Source organism: Peromyscus maniculatus, chromosome 1 (genome assembly GCF_049852395.1).
Source record: "Peromyscus maniculatus bairdii isolate BWxNUB_F1_BW_parent chromosome 1, HU_Pman_BW_mat_3.1, whole genome shotgun sequence".
In the NCBI taxonomy this organism is placed as follows: Eukaryota; Metazoa; Chordata; class Mammalia; order Rodentia; family Cricetidae; genus Peromyscus; species Peromyscus maniculatus.
The window spans coordinates 29544610-29563909 of NC_134852.1; the positions used below are offsets into that span (position 1 = coordinate 29544610).

The 19300-nt window shown below is 55.5% G+C and overlaps 3 protein-coding genes across 3 annotated transcripts; all 3 read left to right on the plus strand.

Annotated features, from left to right (window-relative positions):
- The first annotated feature begins 1250 nt into the window (after positions 1–1250).
- On the plus strand, positions 1251–2663 carry Nanos2 (nanos C2HC-type zinc finger 2). Its single transcript, XM_042272528.2, has one exon. It carries the CDS (start codon positions 1543–1545, stop codon positions 2029–2031), a length of 489 nt encoding a protein of 162 aa, XP_042128462.1. The 5' UTR covers positions 1251–1542; the 3' UTR covers positions 2032–2663.
- A 2944-nt stretch (positions 2664–5607) lies between these two features.
- On the plus strand, positions 5608–14572 carry Mypop (Myb related transcription factor, partner of profilin). Its single transcript, XM_006993732.4, has 3 exons — positions 5608–5683; positions 6166–6956; positions 12888–14572. The coding sequence occupies exons 2-3, from the start codon at positions 6440–6442 to the stop codon at positions 13556–13558; spliced, it is 1188 nt and encodes a 395-aa protein (XP_006993794.1). The 5' UTR covers positions 5608–5683; positions 6166–6439; the 3' UTR covers positions 13559–14572.
- Positions 14573–16525: 1953 nt separating this feature from the next.
- Positions 16526–19300, plus strand: Irf2bp1 (interferon regulatory factor 2 binding protein 1). The gene has a single exon (XM_006993733.4). It carries the CDS (start codon positions 16947–16949, stop codon positions 18702–18704), a length of 1758 nt encoding a protein of 585 aa, XP_006993795.1. The 5' UTR covers positions 16526–16946; the 3' UTR covers positions 18705–19300.

Consider the following 19300-nt stretch of genomic DNA (forward strand, 5'->3'; position numbering starts at 1 on the left):
AGTGGTACACACCTGTAACCCCGGTACTTGGTAAGTACAGGCAAGAGGATCAGAAGTTCAGGATCACCCTCAGCTACACAGAGAGTTCAAGGCCAGCCTGTGCTACGTGAGATCTTACCTCAAAAATAAACACATTGAAGCCGGGCGGTGGTGGCGCACGCCTTTAATCCCAGCACTTGGGAGGCAGAGCCAGGCGGATCTCTGTGAGTTTGAGGCCAGCCTGGACTACCAAGTGAGTCCCAGGAAAGGCGCAAAGCTACACAGAGAAACCCTGTCTTGAAAAACAAAAAAAACAAACAAACAAAAAAAAAAAACATTGAGGAGCTAAAACTATAAACACATAGTTTTAGCTCCGTGATAGAATGCTTGCCTAGCAAGCTCAAGGCCCTGGGTTTGGTCCTTACCTGGGGGTGGTGGGAGGCGGGGGTTGGGGGCGGAAACCAAAAAAATCACATACACGTAGGTGTCAGTTCCATCTCCCCAGTTTGTGACCTCGGGTGTGCTCCTCCTCGTCTCTGAGCCTCATACCCTCTGTGACACGGAAGGAACAGAGTCCTCACCTCCCTGCCTGACAGTGGCCTCCAAAGAATCAAACTTGTAAAGCACGGGGCACCATAAGCACTTGTTTGGATCCAGTCTGTCCATGCTGTGTGACTCCAGACCGATGAAGTTCCCTCTCTGAACTTCAGTTACTGGTCTGCGATACAGGACCCGAGCTGGGCTCCCCTCGTGGAGCTGTGAGGATTCAGTCAGACCGTGTAGGTAACTGTGTGGCAGTGTCTGCCTCACGAATTCAGGGCTACTGAGACAAGTCAGGCCGAGCAGGCAAAGACTGGCACAGAGGATAAAGGCCTTGTCTCCAAGCCTGACAACCTGAGTTCAAGTCTCATGACCCATGGTGGACAGAGAGAATTGACTTCTGAAAGCTGTCCTCTGACCTCTGAATTTGATCCCTGGAATCCACTTGGGAGAGGGGGCTGCCTCCTGCAAGCTGTCCTCTGAGCTCCACATAGCAGCAGCCGCATGCCCCCCACTGTGAAGTAAATAAACGTAATAAAAAATTAAGCTGGCCGTGGTGGTACATGTCTTTAATCCCAGCACCTGGGGAGGTAGATTCTGAGGGTTTGAGGGCAGCCTGGTCTACAAAGCAAGTTCCAGGATGTCCGGGGATACATAGTGAGACTCTATCATGAAAAACAAAACAAAGAAGCAAAACAAAACAAAACAAAAAAATTAAGTCAAATCTAAGGTTCTGAGAGAAGGAAGGGGGATGTGAGAGTGGACAACGGACAAAGCCCTGAACTGAACAGGAGGGAAACTGAAGCCTGTGGAAACAGAAGATCCTTTCCAGCAAACAGAGTGCCTTGGAGGAGGGGCGCCCTGGGAAATAAACTACTTCCAATCTCCGTGGGAGATTGGAGCCAGACAAGAATCATGGGCTGGAAGTGGGCCCTTTAAATCTAAGCTCCACCTTTGCTTGGAGTGGTCTGTAGGGGAGTATTTATAAGGGGGTGTGCCTCCTCTCTGCTCCACACAGGCCTGATGCTCCTGCCCTCTGACCTCACAGCCCCTGGCCCCGAGTCCCTCCCCAGCACCCACAGCCACCAGCCACATAGAGGTAGCATGGAGCTACCACCCTTTGACATGTGGAGGGACTACTTTAACCTGAGCCAGGTGATACTGACTATAATCCAGGGCCGGAGGCAAAGGCTGGTGGGTCAAGGGGCTGAAGTTCCCACCCCCAGCCCCCAGGAGAAGAGTGAACAGGAGCTGGGGGCCTCCGGGAACCTGGCCACCCTGTGCAACTTCTGCAAACACAACGGAGAGTCTCGCCACGTCTATGCCTCACACCAGCTGAAGACATCGGAAGGCGTGGTGGTGTGTCCCATCCTGAGGCATTATGTGTGCCCCCTGTGTGAGGCCACCGGGGACCAGGCTCACACCCTCAAGTACTGTCCACTCAACAGCAGCCAGCAGTCTCTCTACCGGCGTGGTGGACGAAACTCCGCTGGACGCAAAGTCAAGCGATAAGTAAGACCCACCAGGTGCCCATCACCCACACCCCCAAACCCTTCTTGCTCTGGCCCTGGTACCCTCCCCTCTGCTCACCCAGCCCTATGGGGGTTCCTGGATCCCACTGTTCTCTGTGCCTTCAGGATCCTGAAACATTGGCGGTTGCTGGCAGCCGGGTCCACCTGTCTCAGAGATTCCTGACACTGTGAGAGCTGTTCTCCATGGACCCTGCAACTTGGTGGCTTCTTTTGGATTGTGACAGCCTGCTGGTGATACTGAGCTAGCCTTGTTGACGTCTCAGATCCCCTGTAAATATCCCTTGGGGGAAACCCTTGGACTCTCCACCATACAGAATCCCAGCGTGCTCTGACGGGCTGGTCGTCAGAATCTGGGGACAGTGCCAGAGATTGGCCGGGACCTGAGAACTTGACGTTGGTACTGACTGTGAGATCATCCATCTGTCTTCACCTTCTTCAGCATCTGCAGACTCAGGTTTCTCCACGGACCGTTCAAGTTCCTTGAACATTGCCATCCAGCAGGAACTAGAGGAGGGGTCAGGACCCTCTTGGAAGGCTGCAGGGCCTTTGCAGCTTCACAGGCTGCCTCCAGGGAGCTGAAGCCCACAGCACCCACTACTTCATTTCTAATCCCATCTCACTTTCTCATGCCCCCAACCCCCATCATTGATGGATCCCCCCCCCCCAGTGAGAGACGTCTCTCTCTTCCACCCCCAATCTTGTTGAGTGTGTTACGTCGAGGCGAGTCCCACAGCCAAAGAGTCTGAGACCCGATGTGAACATGGCAACTGCTTAGATTGTAATTTTAGGGTCAAAGAAGAACTCTAGTAGGACTTGTAAGTTATTTAGGAGTTGGGCTTCGAGGTGGGATGAGGATACATGGGTGGGCGGGTGGAGCTCTGGCGAATAAAGAGTTTTAGAGTTAGATTTGTAACCCTGGTGTCTACAGTCTTTCAGCGTGGTTGGCCCTGTTAGTGGGCTGCGCCTTTGGGTTCTGGGGGAGAGAGGTGAGGGACGAGACTTGGGGGGCTGCATTTGCCTAAAGCCTGGGGAACTGTCTCATATGTCCTCCATCACAGGTTGTGTGGCTGGGACAGGTTCACAAATACTTCTTAGCCTCCACCTAGACACTTTTTTTAAAAAAAAAAAAAAAAAGACTTTGTGGAGCCAGGCAGTGGTGGTGCACGGCCTTTAACCCCAGCGCTGTCAGGAATAGTGCTTGCGTGGTGGTGCATGCCTTTAATCCCAGAGCTCAAGAGGCAGAGGCAGAGGCAGGCGGATCTCTGTGAGTTCGAGGCCAGCCTGGACTACAGAGTGAGTTCCAGGGCAGAACCCCTATCTCAAAAAAAAAAAAAAAAAAAAAAGGCAAAACAAAAAAGAAAGTGTGCAGAGGGTGGGGGATGGGGCACAGCATCCAGGTGTTGGTCAGAGGAGTCCACTCTCTCCTACCATGTGGGTCCTGGGGACTGAACTCAGGTCTCAAGCGCAGTGGCAAGCACCTTTCACCCACTGGGCCATCTCCCCTGTCTGCTAAGTCTTTTTCTCTTTCCCCTCTCCTGTTCCCTAGATATTGAACCTAGGAACCTACAGCTCTGTTTACACAGGGGTTCCCCTCCTGCGTTATTAGTCTAGGAAGCAGCACCAGGTCTGACTTTTGATAAGATTTTAAACTTTGGGCTCCCGAACCCCATCACAAAACTTTTTTTTTTTTTTAAAGTATAAACTAGGCATATGAACACCTTTAATCCTAGCACCCGGGAGGTAGAGGCAGGTGGATCTCATCTGTGGGTTCAAGGCCAGGCTAGTCTACAAAGCAAGTTCGAGGAGAGCCAGGGCTGTTACACAGAGAAGCCCTGTCCCCAAATATATGTGTGTGTATGTGTGTGTGTGTGTGTGTGTATGCATATTACACACACACATATATACATATATCTCTACTCGATGCAGCACGGAGTGGTGGCACCCATGCCTTTAACCCCAGCGCTCTTGAAGCAGAACCAGGTGGATCCACCTGCAGGGGATCTCACCCTCTCTGGTAACCAAGGCACCACCACCCACACGTATATACAAACAAAACTAAAATCCTTCCCCCTCCCCTTTTTTTTTTTTCTTTCGAGGACAGGGTTTCTCTGTGTAGTTTTGGTGCCTGTCCTGGATCTCGCTGTATAGACCAGGCTGGCCTCGAACTCACAGAGATCCGCCTGGCTCTGCCTCCCGAGTGCTGGAATTAAAGGCAGGTGTGCGCCGCCACCACTACCCAGCTTTTCTCCCCTTTTTTAATGTATATGGCCGTTTTGCCTGCTTGTATGTCTGTGCACCACATGCCTGCCTGGTGTCAGCAAAGGCCAGAAGAGGGCATCAGATCCCTTGGTACTGGTTATGGGCCCCACTTGCATTTGGAGACCCAAACTCCGATCCTCATGCGAGAGCTCTTTACTGCTGAGCCATCTCTCCAGCCCCTCCCCCGCCTCATTTCTTAATCACGTGTCACCTGTTCCTTAAGTGTGGTGACGGCACATACCTTGTCCTCTGGAGGCTGCAGCGAGATTATTGCTGCAAATTCAATGCCAGCCTGGGATACCCACAAAACAATTTTTGGAAGTGAGCACAAACAGAGAAGGAAGTTTTGCCTTTTATGTGAATAGCACCTTGAGCGATGTGGGCGCTCATAAATAACTGTCGGATGAATGAAGCACCGATTACTCAATGACCTTGCAAATGCTGGCACTGAAAAAAATCTCACAAGGCTAAACTCAGTCATCCAGCCATTCAGTTCATCCAACTGGTGCTCTTGATTCATTCCTGCTCGGCGCTTTTGATTAAAATGGGCCATGGCCAGGAGGACCTTCGTCCCCACCCTCCAAGAAACTCCAGCCTTTGAACTCCCTTTCCCAGGAGGTGACGTCAAAACGTGAACAAGGGGGCCTCCCAGGCGTGATTGGGAGGTTGCTGGGTTGCTATGGTTACCGCCTCTGCATGGGCGGGGAATGTCTCCCGGGTGCCCCGCCTAAATCCGTAGGAGGTAGTTCCCGAGTGATCCTGCGCTGGGGCGTGATTGGGCGTGGGCAAGGAGGGTGCTTAACGCCCCCATCCCCACCCACGCAGTTGTCATGGAAACTAAGCTCTACTCTCCTCCCCATCGCTCCCTCACCTTCCTCTAACAAAAAAGAAGACTTTTCACTTAGCGGAGAGAGTATGCTAGAGGACTACCCAAAAAGAGGAAACTCTGCTCGGTCCTAGCGCTCACTCTAGCATCTCTCCTTCCTCTGCAGCGCCCGCACTAGGACTGAATCCTGGGTACCACCGCCGGCAAGGTGCCAGCGACACGCATGCGCGCTGTAGGTTTGCACATGCGCAATTGGGCACGAGATGCCCAGGGAACCTAGCGCAATGCTAAGTGTGCGGCTGCGCAGCCGTATCCTTCAGGTGAAGCAAGGCGAGGAGCGGTTCTGCGCTTGCGCCATGCAGAGAGGCTAGGCGCAGAGAACGCAGCCCTGGCTATCGGTGTCTGGAGACAGCGTTCGCCCTGCGCGCATGCGCCTTGGCTCTCGATGCTACTGGGGGCGGGGCCCAGAGGGGGAGGTAGAGGTGTGGGGGGAGGGAAGAGGCTGCAGAAGCCGACCCACCGGCAGGCAGGGGCTGCGGCGGCGCGGGTGAGTGACCCACGGCCCAACTGGGTCCCCATCCTCTGCGATCCACCACTCTTCCTGGAGTCCCAAAGAGCTTCGGGAGGTCCCTCCTCTTATCCAGGACCCCCGTTATCTCTAGCGCTCCCCTTCATTCCAGACAATCCCAGCACCCCCATAATCCCTGCAGACCCTCAGCCTTAATATTTTATCGTCTTACCCAGAGGCTCCCCTCTCACCTTTATTCCTGGACATCCTCTCTCAGGGACCATAGAACAGACACCCCACTGCCCTGGGAGCCCCTTAGCGCTCCCCTCTAATCTGGATGCCCCCGTCTACTGCATTGCCCGGTTGGCATCACTTCAAAGCCTCATGCGTGTTCGACCCCCGGGGTATCCTCGATTCTCTTTCCTTTTCCTGTTCCCCTGCGCCCCCGTTCTCCTCTAACTCCTGCAGCAGCGACACCCTTTCTTCCTTCCACTTTTGCTCATTTCCCTCCATCCTTCCAGACCGTCCCCCAATACCCATTAACTCCTCCGCGAGGCATTCGGCGGCCGCGTGAAGCACAAGATGGGCACTGGGCGGGCATCACCTACGAGTAAGCACCTTTGATTGCACTCAGCAGCTCGCCGCTCCCACCACCACTTTTGCACAGGGGACCGGAGGAGCCCGTGTCGGGGCGACACGGGGACACCGAGCCCCCGCCAGCGCTGTTCACCCTTTGCCCGCAAAGCCGGCGCCCCCCATGCGCCAGGCAGCCGATCGGTGGCGTCTGGGGGCTCCATGGCCTCGGCGACCGAGGCGGTGGCGGCGGCGCCGGGCGAAGCGGAGGAGACCACTCGGCTCCGCAAACCGCGGTTCTCCTTCGAGGAGAACCAGATCCTGATCCGGGAGGTGCGCGCCCACTACCCTCAGCTCTACGGCGCGCAGAGCCGTCGAGTGAGCGTGGCCGAGCGGCGGCGTGTGTGGGACAGCATAGCCAGCAAGATCAACGGCATCACCAGCTGGAAGCGCACGGGCCAGGAGGTTCAGAAGCGTTGGAACGACTTCAAGCGCCGCACCAAGGAGAAGCTGGCCCGAGTGCCGCACTCCACGCAGGGCGCGGGGCCCGCTGCCGAGGACGCCTTCTCCGCGGAGGAGGAGACTATTTTCGCCATCCTGGGGCCGGGTGTGGCGGGGCCCGGGTCTGGCGCTGGGGCTGAGGAGTCCCCGGCCGCTGCCTCCTCACAGCCGCAAGCTCCGACCGCTGGTACGCAGCGGTATGTGCTGTCGGAGGACCGCAGGCAGGATCGACGGGCAGGTGAGTCCCAAAGTCACCCCTTTAACAACTGCAAACACTTCTAAAGCCTGCTGTGCGCAGTTCACGCCCAGATCCTTCGGGCGTGTTTGTCACATTCTCTTAAAAACGGTGGGAGGTGGGTGCTGCACCCCCGTTTTAGAGCTAGGGCGTTAAGGTCAGGGAAAAGGATATGATTTAGACGTGGTGGCAATGGGCCTAATTCTAGCACTTGGGAGGTGAAGGCTGAAGAAAAAAGTTCAAGGCTAGTCTGTGCTACAGCAGACCTGGTTCAAAAGAAGGGTGAGGAGGGGTCGTCCTGGGGTGCCCAGTTGGTAGAGTGCTTTCCTAGCTTTCAGGGGTTCCTGGCTCGGATCCCCCAGCACTGCAGAGATCCGTGTGGTGGCACATGACTGCAATCCCAATACGCTGAAGTTGTTGACAGAAGACCAAGGTTATCTTTGGGTGCGTTGTGAGCTGAAGGCAAATCTGAGCCCTGTGAGACCCCTCTCTCTCCAAAAATAATGATTTAAAAGACAGAGAAAAGAAAACGGATGGGCTCTGGTGGTTGGGCAGCCACTTGGTAATTGTCAGAGGTAGGCATGTAAGCAGCCCTGGGAGGCCCGGCTCAAGGGATGTCATCAGCAGCCAGGCAAGATTTCAGTGGGCGGGGCTGGCCTCGCCTCCCAGCTCCCGCGGAGGAAGAGGCAGGAAGATGGGGACCTCATTGCCTGCCGAGGGCTGCAGTGTGAGTTAAGAAGCCGTCTGGGAACGTTCCGGAGACCCTGCCGCAAAACAAGAGCAGAAAGGGCTGGTTACTGCTAGAGTGCCTTGCTAGCATGCACGGCACCGAAAATAGAGGAAGAGCGAGATGGGATAGGGGAGAATTCTGTGCAGGGGAGTGCCTAGAGGCGGAGTCCAGGCCGAGTGTTAACCAACGCGTCACTGGATGGCGTCATCCCAGTGGGTTAGTCCGAGTTCACTTCTGCTCCTGCCAAACACAGATGAAAAAAGTTTCCCCCTCCAAGGGTTTCTGTGAGAACTTAGTAAAGCAGTACAGGCCAGTTGCTTGCTCCGGTGTCTCTGGAGTGCATGGCTAGCTTGTGATGTAATGGTCAGCCGATTGAGCTCCATACTGCTTCTCCACTGTAAAGGAAGGACTTGGAGAAGTCGGTGACTTCCTCAAGGTCGTGCCTGAAGAGCTGCCGCGGAGACGTCTCTCCGCTCAGCCTTCATTCTGGATTTTTTTTTTCCTTTAAGCAATCTCCCTTCCTTTCCACAGTGGCATCTTGGGATTGAAGTCAGGTCAGGTTTGCACAGCAGGCATCTTCAGACGCTGAGCCATCTCACTGGCCCCTTAGCTAGGTATTCATATGATTCAGAGAGGTTCATTTCCCCACCCGAGGTCACACAGCAAGTAAGCAGCGAGATGTTGAACGGTATCTATGCCCGGCTACTAGTGTAGCCGTTGCCCATTAGCCCCTGGGAAGTTAACGGGAGGGACAGAAGGCAAGCACATGGGGTCAAGCAAGTCAGGGTCAAGAGTTGGAACTCAGGCGGAGGAAATGTGGGAGCCAGGAAACTGCCAAAAACCCAACCTGTGTTCTCAGCTGGAATCAGATTTCTTGCTGTGAAGTGGTCTCGTCGGACCAGGACAGTGGTAACAAAGTTTGTCACATGTTCGTGTGTGGTGTGTGCCTGTGTGTAGGTATGCGTGTTTGCATGCATGCCTGTACATGGAGAAGCCCGAAGTTGATGTCCAGAATTGTCATCACCTCTCTCACCTTATTCTTTGAGACAGTCACTGAGTCAAATCCACTGATGGGGCTGGCCTACCAGCCAGCTTGCTCTGGGGGTTCCTGTCTCCGCTTTCCAAGGCTGACATGACAGCCTTGCTGCCATGCCAGCCCATCATGTGGACTCGGGGGCTCTAGATTCTGGTCCTGGCATTTCCAATAAATCGTTTCCTGAACTCCAACCTTGCTTTTTTAGAAGTTGTTGGAAGCCACTTTATTCATGAAAAAAACACTGAATAATGTTTATTGGGAGCCTCTTCCTGGGGTAGATGCTGAGATTCGGTGGAGGACAAGACAGATTCCTCTCCCTTAGGGTGCTGGTGTCGTTGGGGGAAACATACCACAAATAGCCACATAATGTCACTAGACAGTAACTATTAACAAGAGAAATGAAGTCTGTTGAGAAGATGTGAAGCCAGGTTCACCTTGAAATCCCAGCACTTGGGAGGTTGAGGAGGGAAGGTCTTGTTTTGAGGCTAGCCTGGGCTGTGTAGAGACACCCTGTCTGTACTAAAAAGTTATTCAGAGTTATAGTGAGCTGTATAATGTGGAGAGTCAGGGCTTTTGGGGGCAGTGAAATCAAACAGGAACTTGAATATAGATATATATCCACCAGATGTTTTTGTTTTGGCTTTTTGAAACAGGGTTTCTCTGTGTAGCCTTGACTGTCCTGGGAACTCGCTCTGTAGACCAGGCTGGCCTTGAACTCAACAGCCTTTGCCTCCTGAGTGCTAGGATTATAGGCATATGCCGCAGCACCCAGTTTAAAACTAGCCTCTTAATGCTGTGTGAATCACCCAAGCCTGAGGTTGACTGTTCTACATCGTGAATTCTGGGCCAGCCAGAGCTACAGAGCAACATCCTGTCCCCTGTTCCCCGAGATACATACATACACACACACACACACACACACACACACACACACACACACACACACACACAAACAAACAAAACAAAGAAACACCCCAAAAGCCACCTTTAATCTCAACACTCAGGAGGCAGAGGCAGGTAAATCTCTGGGTTTGAAGCCAGCCTGGTCTACCGAGTGATTTCCAGGACAGCCACAGCTACACAGAGAAACTCTGTTTTGAAAAACAACAAAAAAAGACATCTCCCCACCAAAAAAGAAAAAATGAAAGGAGGACCTGTGAGGTGGCCGTGTGGTTAAAGGTGCTAGCCACCAAGCCTGACGATCTTGAGTTCAATCCCTGGGACTGACATGGTGTGCACAACATGGTATGTGTGCCTGAACCCCCACAAATACAAATAAATGAATAAATATACAATACATTTCTTTAAAAAACTACGCCGGGCTGTGATGGTGCATGCCTTTAATCCCAGCACTCGGGAGGCAGAGCCAGGCGGATCTCTGTGAGTTCGAGGCCAGCCCGGGCTACCAAGTGAATTCCAGGAAAGGCACAAAGCTACACAGAGAAACCCTGTCTCGAAAAACCAAAAAAAAAAAACAACAAACAACAAAACAAAACAAAAAACTACAAAAAACAAAACAAAACAAAAAACTACAAAAAAAAACAACATGGAAAAGAGGGCCAATAGCTCAGTGGTAGAGCCCCTGCCTAGAATGTGTGAGGCCCGGAGTCCCATCCCTGGGCTGGGAAAACGGCAGCTAGCACAATGAAGCCTTGGCTAGTGGAGCTCACCTACAATGATTAGATAGACAAAAGACATGGATTCCATGCCCAGGGGTGATGAGTGCTCAGAGAACTCACTTAGGGCTTAAGGCAGAGGAGGAAAGGCCTGGTAGCCACTTTAGATAACAGCGGAGAAATGTCTCTTTGAGATAACACTAGAGCCTGGAGGCCACCACACCGGTTGTCCTAGGATCCTAGCAGCCACTGATTTCCTGTCTGCCTCTATAGATAAGCACATTCTAGACATTCCACGTCCTGGAAAGCAGGCAGCATGCAGTCCGTCCTGCCTCGATGCCTTCCTGGAGTCCGGCTGTGTTCTAGTAGTACCCCACAGGGCTGTGATGGTGGAGAAGGGACCGAGGGTGGGCTGGATGAGGGTGGAGAGCTCAGGAGGGAGAAGATAATGGTCAGCCAAGCCAAGGTCTCAGAAGAGTCTGGACGGGGGTTGTATGTAGTCATGTTTATGTGAAGTGGCATCTGTATGGGGTTAGTCTCTTAAAACAAACAAACAAAAAAACCCAGCCAGGTGTGGAGGTGCAGGCCCGTGGTCTCTGCTACTAAAGGAGACTGAAGTAGATTGGAAGTTCGAGGCCAGTCTGGACCATTAAGCAGAACCCTATCTCAACATGGGGGCGGGGGAGCTGGAGAGATTGATGGCTTAGCAGTTAGGAGCAGGTACTGTTTACAAAGGACACAAGTTCAAGCCCCAGCAGACACTCACAAACACCTGAACTCCAGCCCCGGGGCCTCTGACCTCCAGAGCTTCTGCCCTCACATGCACACACCCACACAGTCACACATGTATACAGAATTAAACTTAAAACCTTAGCTGGGCAGTGGTGGCGCACACCTTTGATCCCAAGGGCTTGGGAGGCAGTGGCAGGTGGATCTCTTGAGTTCAAGGCCAGCCTGGTCTACAGAGTTCCAGGATAGCCAGGGCTACACAGAGAAACACTGTCTCAAAAAAAAAAAATTAAACAATAAATAAAATTAATTTTAAAATCTTAAAAAAAAAAAAAACAGGGCTGGAGAAAAAACTTAGTTGAAAATGCTTGCTGCAGAAGTATGAAGTTCTGAGTTCAGTCCCCAGAACCCAGGCTAAAAATGAAATCCTAGCACTGAGGAGGTGGAGACAGGAGGATCCTGGGGCATGTTGGCCAGCCAGCCAAACCAAATCAGCACACTCCTGGTCCGGGAGAGACCCTCCAGTCCGCACACACATGCCTGCACACACCCCCTTACACATCCACGTGCGCGCACACACAATACTAAAAATAAAGGGGTGCTGGTGGCATTTAATGGTACAGCACATCGCTAACTTGAATGAAACTCGGGTGCAACTCTAGGATAGGAAAAGAATGGGGAAGGAAGGAGTTATTTTAGCCCCAGCAGCTGGGGAAAAGGATGGAGGCGGGATGGACGTGGGAAGAAGTATGGGGGTGGGGGTGTGGCTCAGGAGCTCAGTTCAGTAGTGAGTTTGGGGTGCCATCAGGCAATGCACAGACTGAGACCCCCCACGGGAGACACTCAAGAGCCCAAGGCTCCAGCTCAGCGAACAGGTTCAGGTCACCAAGGACCATAGTCCTCTCGGCAGACTGTTCAAGTCCAGGAAGTCCCAGAAGTATGACCAGTGTGCCAGCCACTCTGTCTCTCTCCAGGGACTCCAGCTGAGCTGCAGGGGTGAGTGTCTAGATGCTTCTGAGCTTTGGAGAGTCCACAGAACCTCTTGCTACCCAGGGGGACAGCAAGACTTTCAAGGCTTTTGTCCTCTAAACCTGGCCACTAGATTTAATGCATTGATCCCTCTGCATTCAGAGACTGATGTCACCAGCCTCTGTCTCCAAAATGCTCTTAACTTTGGTGCTGTTACTATGGTTTGTTTTTGGGTTTTTTGTTGTTGGTGGTGGTGTTATTGTTTGTTTTTTTGAGATAGGGTCTCTCTATATGTCCCAAGTTGAGCTCCAAACAATCCTCCGACTTCACACTTCAGAATGCAAGTATTCCAAGCAAGAGCCTCTATAGCGGTCCAGCTTTTGGCGTGTGTGTGTGTGTGTGTGTGTGTGTGTGTGTGTGTGTGTGTGTGTGTGTGTTCTGGGGTGGGAGAGGTCTTAGGGTGTTCTGTCATTGTTTTGCTGTTTTTTTTAAGGGGGTGGGTATGGTCTAATACAATCCAAGCTGGCCTTAAACTGTGTGTGTAGTGTTTGCAGGCTTTCAACTTCTCAGTCTCCGTCCTGCTTTGGCTTTCTAAGTGCTGGGGTTAACAGGCCTGTGCCAGCACGCCCGAAAAGCAAAGTCCAGCCCGGTGTGGTAGAGCCCACTTGTAATACCTGCACTTAGAACTGAAGCAAGAGGGTCAGGAGTTTCAGGGTAGCCTGCATGGGATGGAGAGACCCTGTTTCATCGATGGAGGATGGACTGAGAGATTGCTCGGGGGCCCGGAAGCCAGAATGGGAAATGAAGCCTCGCAGGCTCATTATAACTTACCCAAGGTCTCTCTCTCTTTACAGATACCCCAGCCCCCAGCAAAGGGGGCTCCAGCAGCCCCGAGTCCTGGGCCCGACCCTCTTGCAAGTTCCCGGAAGCCAAGGAGCGTGAGTCCCCGTCCCCCGCAGCCATGCAGCCTGTCCAGCTGCCCCGCCTGGCCTTGTCTCCACCGCTCCCTGCCCCTCCCCCGCCACCCACGCCGCTGGCCCAAGTGGCATCCTCATCCCCTAGTCCACCTCCTCCTCCTCGGCCCACCTCAGCCCCAGAACAGTCCCTGGACTTCCTGCGGGCTCAGCAGGAGACTGCCAATGCCATCAGGGAGCTGGCTGGCACCCTTCGGCAGGGACTGGCCAAACTGAGTGAGGCCCTCAGCACCCTGTTACCCCTTCTGCCGGGAACCCCAGCTGACCCGCTGCCTCCGCCCCCACCGCCCCCTCCGCCCCCACCTCCCAAGCCAGCCCTGCCGCCACCTGCCCCCAAGGTGGAGGTGGCCCGAGAGCCTGTGTCCGTGGTAGCTGCTGTCGTGGATGGGGCCGTAGTGGCAGCTAGGGGGGTGATCATGGCCCCTAGGAGCGAGGAAGGGGTGCCCAAACCACCCCCCGCTCCACCGCTTCCCCTCCACGACTCGCCACCACACAAAAGGAAGAAAGGCTTCCCTACACGGAAGAGGCGGGGCCGCTGGAAGTCTCCGTGAAATCTACTCCCGTCCACGTTCCTGCCTGCAACCCTCTCCCTGCTTGGCGCAGGCGAGGAGGAAGATGCTCTTTGCCTATCCCAGCTGCACCCTGGCTTTCTGCTCTAGGGAAGTGAGCACCCCACTTCCTGTGCTAGTTAGTGCCTGATTCTGTGGGCGGGACACCATCAGCCCCCTGTCTCTGGTACAGTGGTGTCTGCCTGACTGCCTCCCGTAACCCCAACTTCTAAGCCATCAATTTTATGTTGTTATATTATTGCCCCTTGTGGGGTGGGAGGGGACCTCCGGGCTCTGCGACATGCCCCTTTGCCTAATAGTTGCTGTTCTTGACTTGAAGAGAAGCATCGCGTGGGGGCCTCCCCACTCCCCCGGCCCAGACTTGGGAAGGGTGGGGGAGTTTGCTAGACAAATCAGAATGTAGAAAGCGGAGGACTTCAGGGAGTGGGGGGCGGGATTCTGACTGGGGAGGTGTGGGCTGGGGCCTCTGCCTCCCATTGCTGCGTGTGGGCATGTCTGACCTCCAGAGCTCAGCCCCCCCTTTTCTCCTCAGTGCTGACAAGATGTCAATAAACTTATTTTCATACAATTAACTTGAGGCTCCGAGAGGCCTCGGGAGCACAGCGTTTGGGACTGCTTCATCCTCTCCTGGAAGGCCCCACCCTCCCAGAGGCCACACCTCCCGAATTTGCCGCTCTCAAAGCCTTAACCAACCCTGGTGTGGAAGCCCAGAGTGAAGGTTGTGATCCCAGGTACTCATGGTGGCTGAGGGCAAGAAATCTTGAGTTTGAGGCCAGCCTGGACAACATAACGAAACCCTGTATTAAACACACACACACACACACACACACACACACACACACACACACACACACACACACACTAGATTTAGAGTTCATGTGGGCCTGTGTTAAGAGAGCAGTTTGATAAGCAACTTGGGTGGGTAATTTGGGCACGGACAGGAAATTGCTTGAGGGTCAGACTCCCAAGAAGTATACAGAATAAAATACAGGCTTTTATTAAGCGGTTTTAAGAACTTTTAGCAGGAGATCATGGCTCACACATGCAATTCCAGTAACAGGGAGGCTGACACAAAGGGATTGCCCGTGAGTTCAAGGCCGGTCTGTTGTTTGGGTTTGGTTTTTGGAGACAAGGTTTCTCTACTTGGCCCTGGCTGTGAGCCTTGAACTCCCTCTGTAGACCAGGCTGGCCTCGAACTCAGAGATCCGCCTGCCTCTGCCTCTGGAATACTGGAATTAAATGAGTGTACATCTTAGCCTGCAAAGCATGTTTTAAGCGGGGGAAAAAATCCAGCCATGGCTATGTATTTTTGAAATCTCAGCCCTATGGAGGTTGCAGCAGAAGGACCCAATGCTTCACGCCAGCCTGGGCCACGTAGTAAGACCCAGTCTCAAAACACAAAATACGGGTTATAGTACATCCTCGCGGCAGAGCACTTAGCATAAGGCCCTGGATTCCATCCCAGCACCAAGAATAAGCAAGCGAAAGTAAATAAACAGTAGTACACGAAACCAATGGTTGTGAACATAGTATCTCCCAGGAAACGACAAAAATAGGCAATTCGTTTAAGGGAGAAAAGTGTTAAAATAGTAGTGCAGGTGGTAGGTAAAATTGTGACGCTGAATTTGCAGAAAGCCAGGGCTGCTGTGACAACCTGAAGAGGGGGTGGGAAAGCAGGCAGCCTTCAGAGTGCAAACCCAGATGAATGCAAACCGACGGGACATTCAGGTATTTTTTGGGGAGCATCGGCGGGGACCCAGGCCGAGTGAAGGGAAAAGGCTGATGTGAGCTAAGACCTGACCACATACATCGCTTCTCCCCCATAATCTGGGAGAGAAAACATGGGGTACCCATAGGCAGACTGGGCCCACCAGCTCATTGGGCACTTGAGCGTCTGGCGCTGCCCTCCCGAGCAACCTGCGCTTGGCTCCCTCAATCCAAATCCGAGAGCAAAAGAGCCCCCGCACCCCTACGCAAAGAAAGAAAGAATGAAGAAGAAAAAAAAAAATCCTCTAGCGAAGCAAGGGGGGGGGGCAAGAATCTGGAAGGCCTCCCCCAGCCTCGCAGAGGAAGTGCGTCATTTCGTCCGTCTCGCAGAGCATTTTGGGAATTGTAGTGCGATTGGGGGGGGCGCTGAGACGCCGACTGTGTAACCCTTTGGAGACCAAAGCGCGTGCACAGCAGGAGCAGAATGGGCAGGCGCTCGGTGCACCTCCTGTAACAGACGAGGCCCTGGCTCTGCAGCTTTCAGTCCTCTCTGTCCTCATCCTGTTGCCCGTGGGCCTCCTTGAGGCTAGTACCTAAGGGCTCCGGGGGAGGATAAAGTGCCAAGTAGACACCCCTCTCCAAGACAGTTGCCTGCTTGCCTCCCGTCCCCTCGCAATCATCCAATCAGAACCTCTCCGCCCCATCTCAAAAAGCTGCTGCCTCCCTAACCCGTCATTGGCCCTTCTTGAAGGGGCGGGATTCTCAGAGAGGGCAAGACTGTTCTCTAAAACTGCTCAGCAAATCAGAGCATGTATGCTTTGCCGGATTCCGGGCATGGTGTCTCAGGACTGTAATCCCAGCACTAGGGAGTCTGGAGCAGGAGGATTGCAGCAAGTCTGAAGCCAGCCTAGGCCACAAAGGCTAGCCTTCTAGGCCAGCCTAAGCTAAGGAATACATCCCAGGTCTCAAAAAAGAAGGGGCGACAGTTGCATGCCCAGAACTCGTCCGCCCCAAGCGTTTGTGAACCCATGATCCGTTTCCCTGGACCCTGTGGGCGAACCCCGACTGATCACGGCGAGGCCCGGCGAAGACCGAAGAAGCACGCAGAGGCCCGCGCGCGCGCCCACTCTTCCCGCCACTGCTTTCTGCCCAGTCCCCTTTAAGAAGCAGCCCCGGCGGGACTACATTTCCCAGAAGGCTCTGCCCGCGCGTTATGTAACTTTCCCTGCGAAGCGGCCTCTGGGGCAGAAGAAGGAGGTGGAGGCGGCCGTTGCAGCGGCGGCGGCGGCGACGGCGGCGGCGCGAGCGGCGGGAGCCCGGGGCGGCGGCGGCGGCGCCCGAGGCCCCATCCAAGCGCTGGAGCTGTGCACCGCGGCGCACCGCGCGCACCGGACGGGGGCGCCGACGTGCGTGCTCGTGGCTTGCCTTTTCCACGGGAGGCGGGAGTGAGCAGCAGAGGAAAGGAGAGAGAGAGAAAAAAAAAAAAGGCCGAGGGCCCAGGGGGCGGGGAAGGGGGGCCGGGCCTGAATCCGGCGGGGAGGCCGAGCCCGACCGAGGCTGGACTGAGTGGCTCGCCGCGCGCCCGTCCCCGGGCCCGGCGGAGCGAACGTGGGCGGCGGGGGCCACCGCGGGGGGCACCGGGGCGGCGCTCCGGGGGGGCGCCATGGCGTCCGTGCAAGCGTCCCGCCGCCAGTGGTGCTACCTGTGCGACCTGCCCAAGATGCCGTGGGCCATGGTGTGGGACTTCAGCGAGGCCGTGTGCCGCGGGTGCGTGAATTTCGAGGGCGCGGACCGCATCGAGCTGCTCATCGACGCCGCCCGCCAGCTCAAGCGCAGCCACGTGCTCCCCGAGGGCCGCTCGCCGGGACCCCCGGCCCTCAAGCACCCGACCTCCAAGGACCTGGCCTCCGCGGGCTCGCAGGGCTCCCAGTTGCCACCCCCGCAGGCCCAGGCGCAGCCATCGGGGACCGGAGGGAGCGTCTCGGGCCCGGACCGCTATGACAGGGCCACTTCATCCACCCGCCTGGCGCTGCCTTCGCCGGCCCTGGAGTACACCCTGGGGTCCCGGCTGGCCAACGGGCTGGGCCGCGAGGAGGCCGTGGCAGAAGGGGCGCGCAGGGCTTTGCTTGGCTCCATCCCCAGCCTGATGCCCCCCGGGCTGCTGGCAGCTGCAGTGTCTGGCCTCGGAGGCCGAGCCCTGACGCTGGCACCTGGCTTAAGCCCCGCTCGTCCCCTGTTCGGCTCCGATTTCGAGAAGGAGAAGCAGCAGAGGAATGCGGACTGTTTGGCAGAACTGAACGAGGCCATGCGGGGCCGGGCGGAGGAGTGGCACGGGCGTCCCAAGGCTGTGCGCGAGCAGCTACTGGCGCTGTCCGCCTGCGCCCCTTTCAATGTCCGCTTCAAGAAGGACCACGGGCTGGTGGGGAGGGTGTTCGCCTTCGATGCCACCGCCCGCCCTCCCGGCTACGAGTTCGAGCTGAAGCTCTTCACCGAATACCCCTGTGGCTCCGGCAATGTGTACGCGGGGGTCCTTGCGGTCGCCCGCCAGATGTTTCATGATGCCCTGCGAGAGCCGGGCAAGGCCCTGGCCTCGTCGGGCTTCAAGTACCTCGAGTACGAACGCCGCCACGGCTCCGGGGAATGGCGCCAGTTGGGAGAGCTGCTCACCGACGGGGTCCGCAGCTTCCGAGAGCCTGCTCCTGCGGAGGCCCTGCCCCAGCAGTACCCAGAACCGGTCCAAGCCGCGCTGTGTGGCCCACCGCCGCGAGCCCCGTCCCGGAACCTGGCGCCCACGCCACGCCGGCGCAAGGCATCCCCGGAGCCCGAGGGCGAGTCGGGTGGGAAGATGACTACGGAGGAGCAGCAGCAGCAGCGGCACTGGGTGGCACCGGGTGGCCCGTACTCGACAGACACACCCGGTGTGCCCTCGCCCATCGCTGCCCTCAAGAATGTGGCCGAGGCCCTGGGCCACTCACCCAAGGACCCCGGTGGGGGTGGCGGCCCCGTGCGCACCGGGGGCGCCAGCCCTGCGGCCTCCTCCACCACCCAACCACCAACCCAGCATCGCTTGGTGGCGCGCAATGGAGAGGCAGAAGTCAGCCCCACGGCCGGTGCTGAAGCTGTCAGCGGGGGTGGTAGCGGCACAGGGGCGACCCCTGGAGCCCCCTTGTGCTGTACCCTGTGCAGAGAGAGGCTGGAAGACACCCACTTCGTGCAGTGTCCCTCGGTACCCGGACACAAGTTCTGCTTTCCTTGCTCCCGAGAGTTCATCAAGGCGCAGGGCCCAGCTGGAGAGGTGTACTGCCCCAGTGGAGACAAGTGTCCGCTGGTGGGTTCCTCGGTCCCCTGGGCCTTCATGCAGGGCGAGATCGCTACCATCCTTGCTGGAGACATCAAGGTCAAGAAAGAAAGGGACCCCTAGACCGCCAGTGCCATCAGGCTCCTCCCCCTTCCCCCTGACCACCCACCGCAGCTGCGGATAAATTATTCCCGACCCCACCCAACCCAGTACCACCCTAACCTGTGTATATATCCTTTTCCCCGTCCGGATGATGGATCCCCTGGGGTAGATACATTGTGGGTGGGGGGAGAGCTTGTGGCTCCTGTCAGAGCTGGTGTTTGGAGTTCCTGGGCCCCTCCGATTCCCTTCTCCCTTCTTGGCTTGGCTTTTCTGCTGTTGGTAGTTGGGGGAGAGGTACCCCGCTTGTCCTTGAGAAGGGACCTCCTGAGGACTCGCTCTTTATAAACGAAGCAAAAGCATTTTATTGTCCCCTCTCCCACCCTCTTCCTCCAATAAACCTAAAGATGGGTTGGTTTTTTTTTTTTTTCCCCTTCCCCTTGGTCCCTTTAGTTGTGTGAGATGTTGCGCCCCCTTCAGGACTGGACGTGTCCTGCGCGAGAGAGGACTTCTACGATGTGACCACTAGGTGGCGCCCTTTGTCCAGCGTGCGGCTGTTTGTAGTGTACGTTTGCTGTGCTCTTATTAAAAGGTGTAGTCGAGGCGGGTTTTGCAGACGA